The 688-nt window shown below is 42.0% G+C and overlaps 1 protein-coding gene across 1 annotated transcript; it reads right to left on the minus strand.

The window, feature by feature from the left end:
* On the minus strand, nucleotides 1-462 carry LOC135136631 (uncharacterized). Its single transcript, XM_064066001.1, has one exon. It carries the CDS (start codon nucleotides 460-462, stop codon nucleotides 1-3), a length of 462 nt encoding a protein of 153 aa, XP_063922071.1.
* Between the last annotated feature and the right edge of the window lie 226 nt (nucleotides 463-688).

Raw genomic sequence — 688 nt, forward strand, 5'->3', positions numbered from 1 at the left:
TCAAACACCATACGTTTTCTCTCCCCACCACAATTCCTCCCGCTTGTACTCCTCTAACATTTCCTCGATATCGCTTATGTAACAAGCAAACAGACTGGGATTTAATGAGCATCCCTGTCTCAATCCTTTCGTCGTCCAAAACATTTCACCTTCTACTCCTACTCTCACACTAGTCACTGTCTCTCTATAGATCTCTCTTGCTGCTGCAATTAACTTTTCACTCAGTCCTCTTCTCTCCATGCATTCGCACAAACACTCTCTGTCCACCGTATCAAACACGGCTTTTAGGTCTACAAACAGTGCATATATCCGACCTCCTTCCTTTAGCAACTCTTTTTCTATTAGATGATGCAGGATATATTCATTGTCCATAGCCCATCTAATTCTTCTAAATCCCGCTTGACTTTCCGGTAATATACACTTTTCGTTCATCTCTGTCACCAACCTTTCATTTAACACCATTGCGTACAGTTTATATGCCGTATTTAGGAGAGTTATTCTATTCTCCGATAATTCTCTACTTTTTCTTTACTACCGTTTTTATGAATTGGGCATATTTGCCCTACTCTCCATTCCCTGGAAAAACCTTTACCCGCCCACACATCATTCATTAACTCGCTCAATCTGTCAGTAATCCCATCCGTCCCAAATATCCACACTTCGTTTACCAACCCATCCCCCCCGATGC

This window comes from Zophobas morio, unplaced genomic scaffold (genome assembly GCF_036711695.1).
Source record: "Zophobas morio isolate AGI-343-1 ecotype UQ-CSIRO unplaced genomic scaffold, CSIRO_AGI_Zmor_V1 ptg000026l, whole genome shotgun sequence".
NCBI lineage: Eukaryota > Metazoa > Arthropoda > Insecta > Coleoptera > Tenebrionidae > Zophobas > Zophobas morio.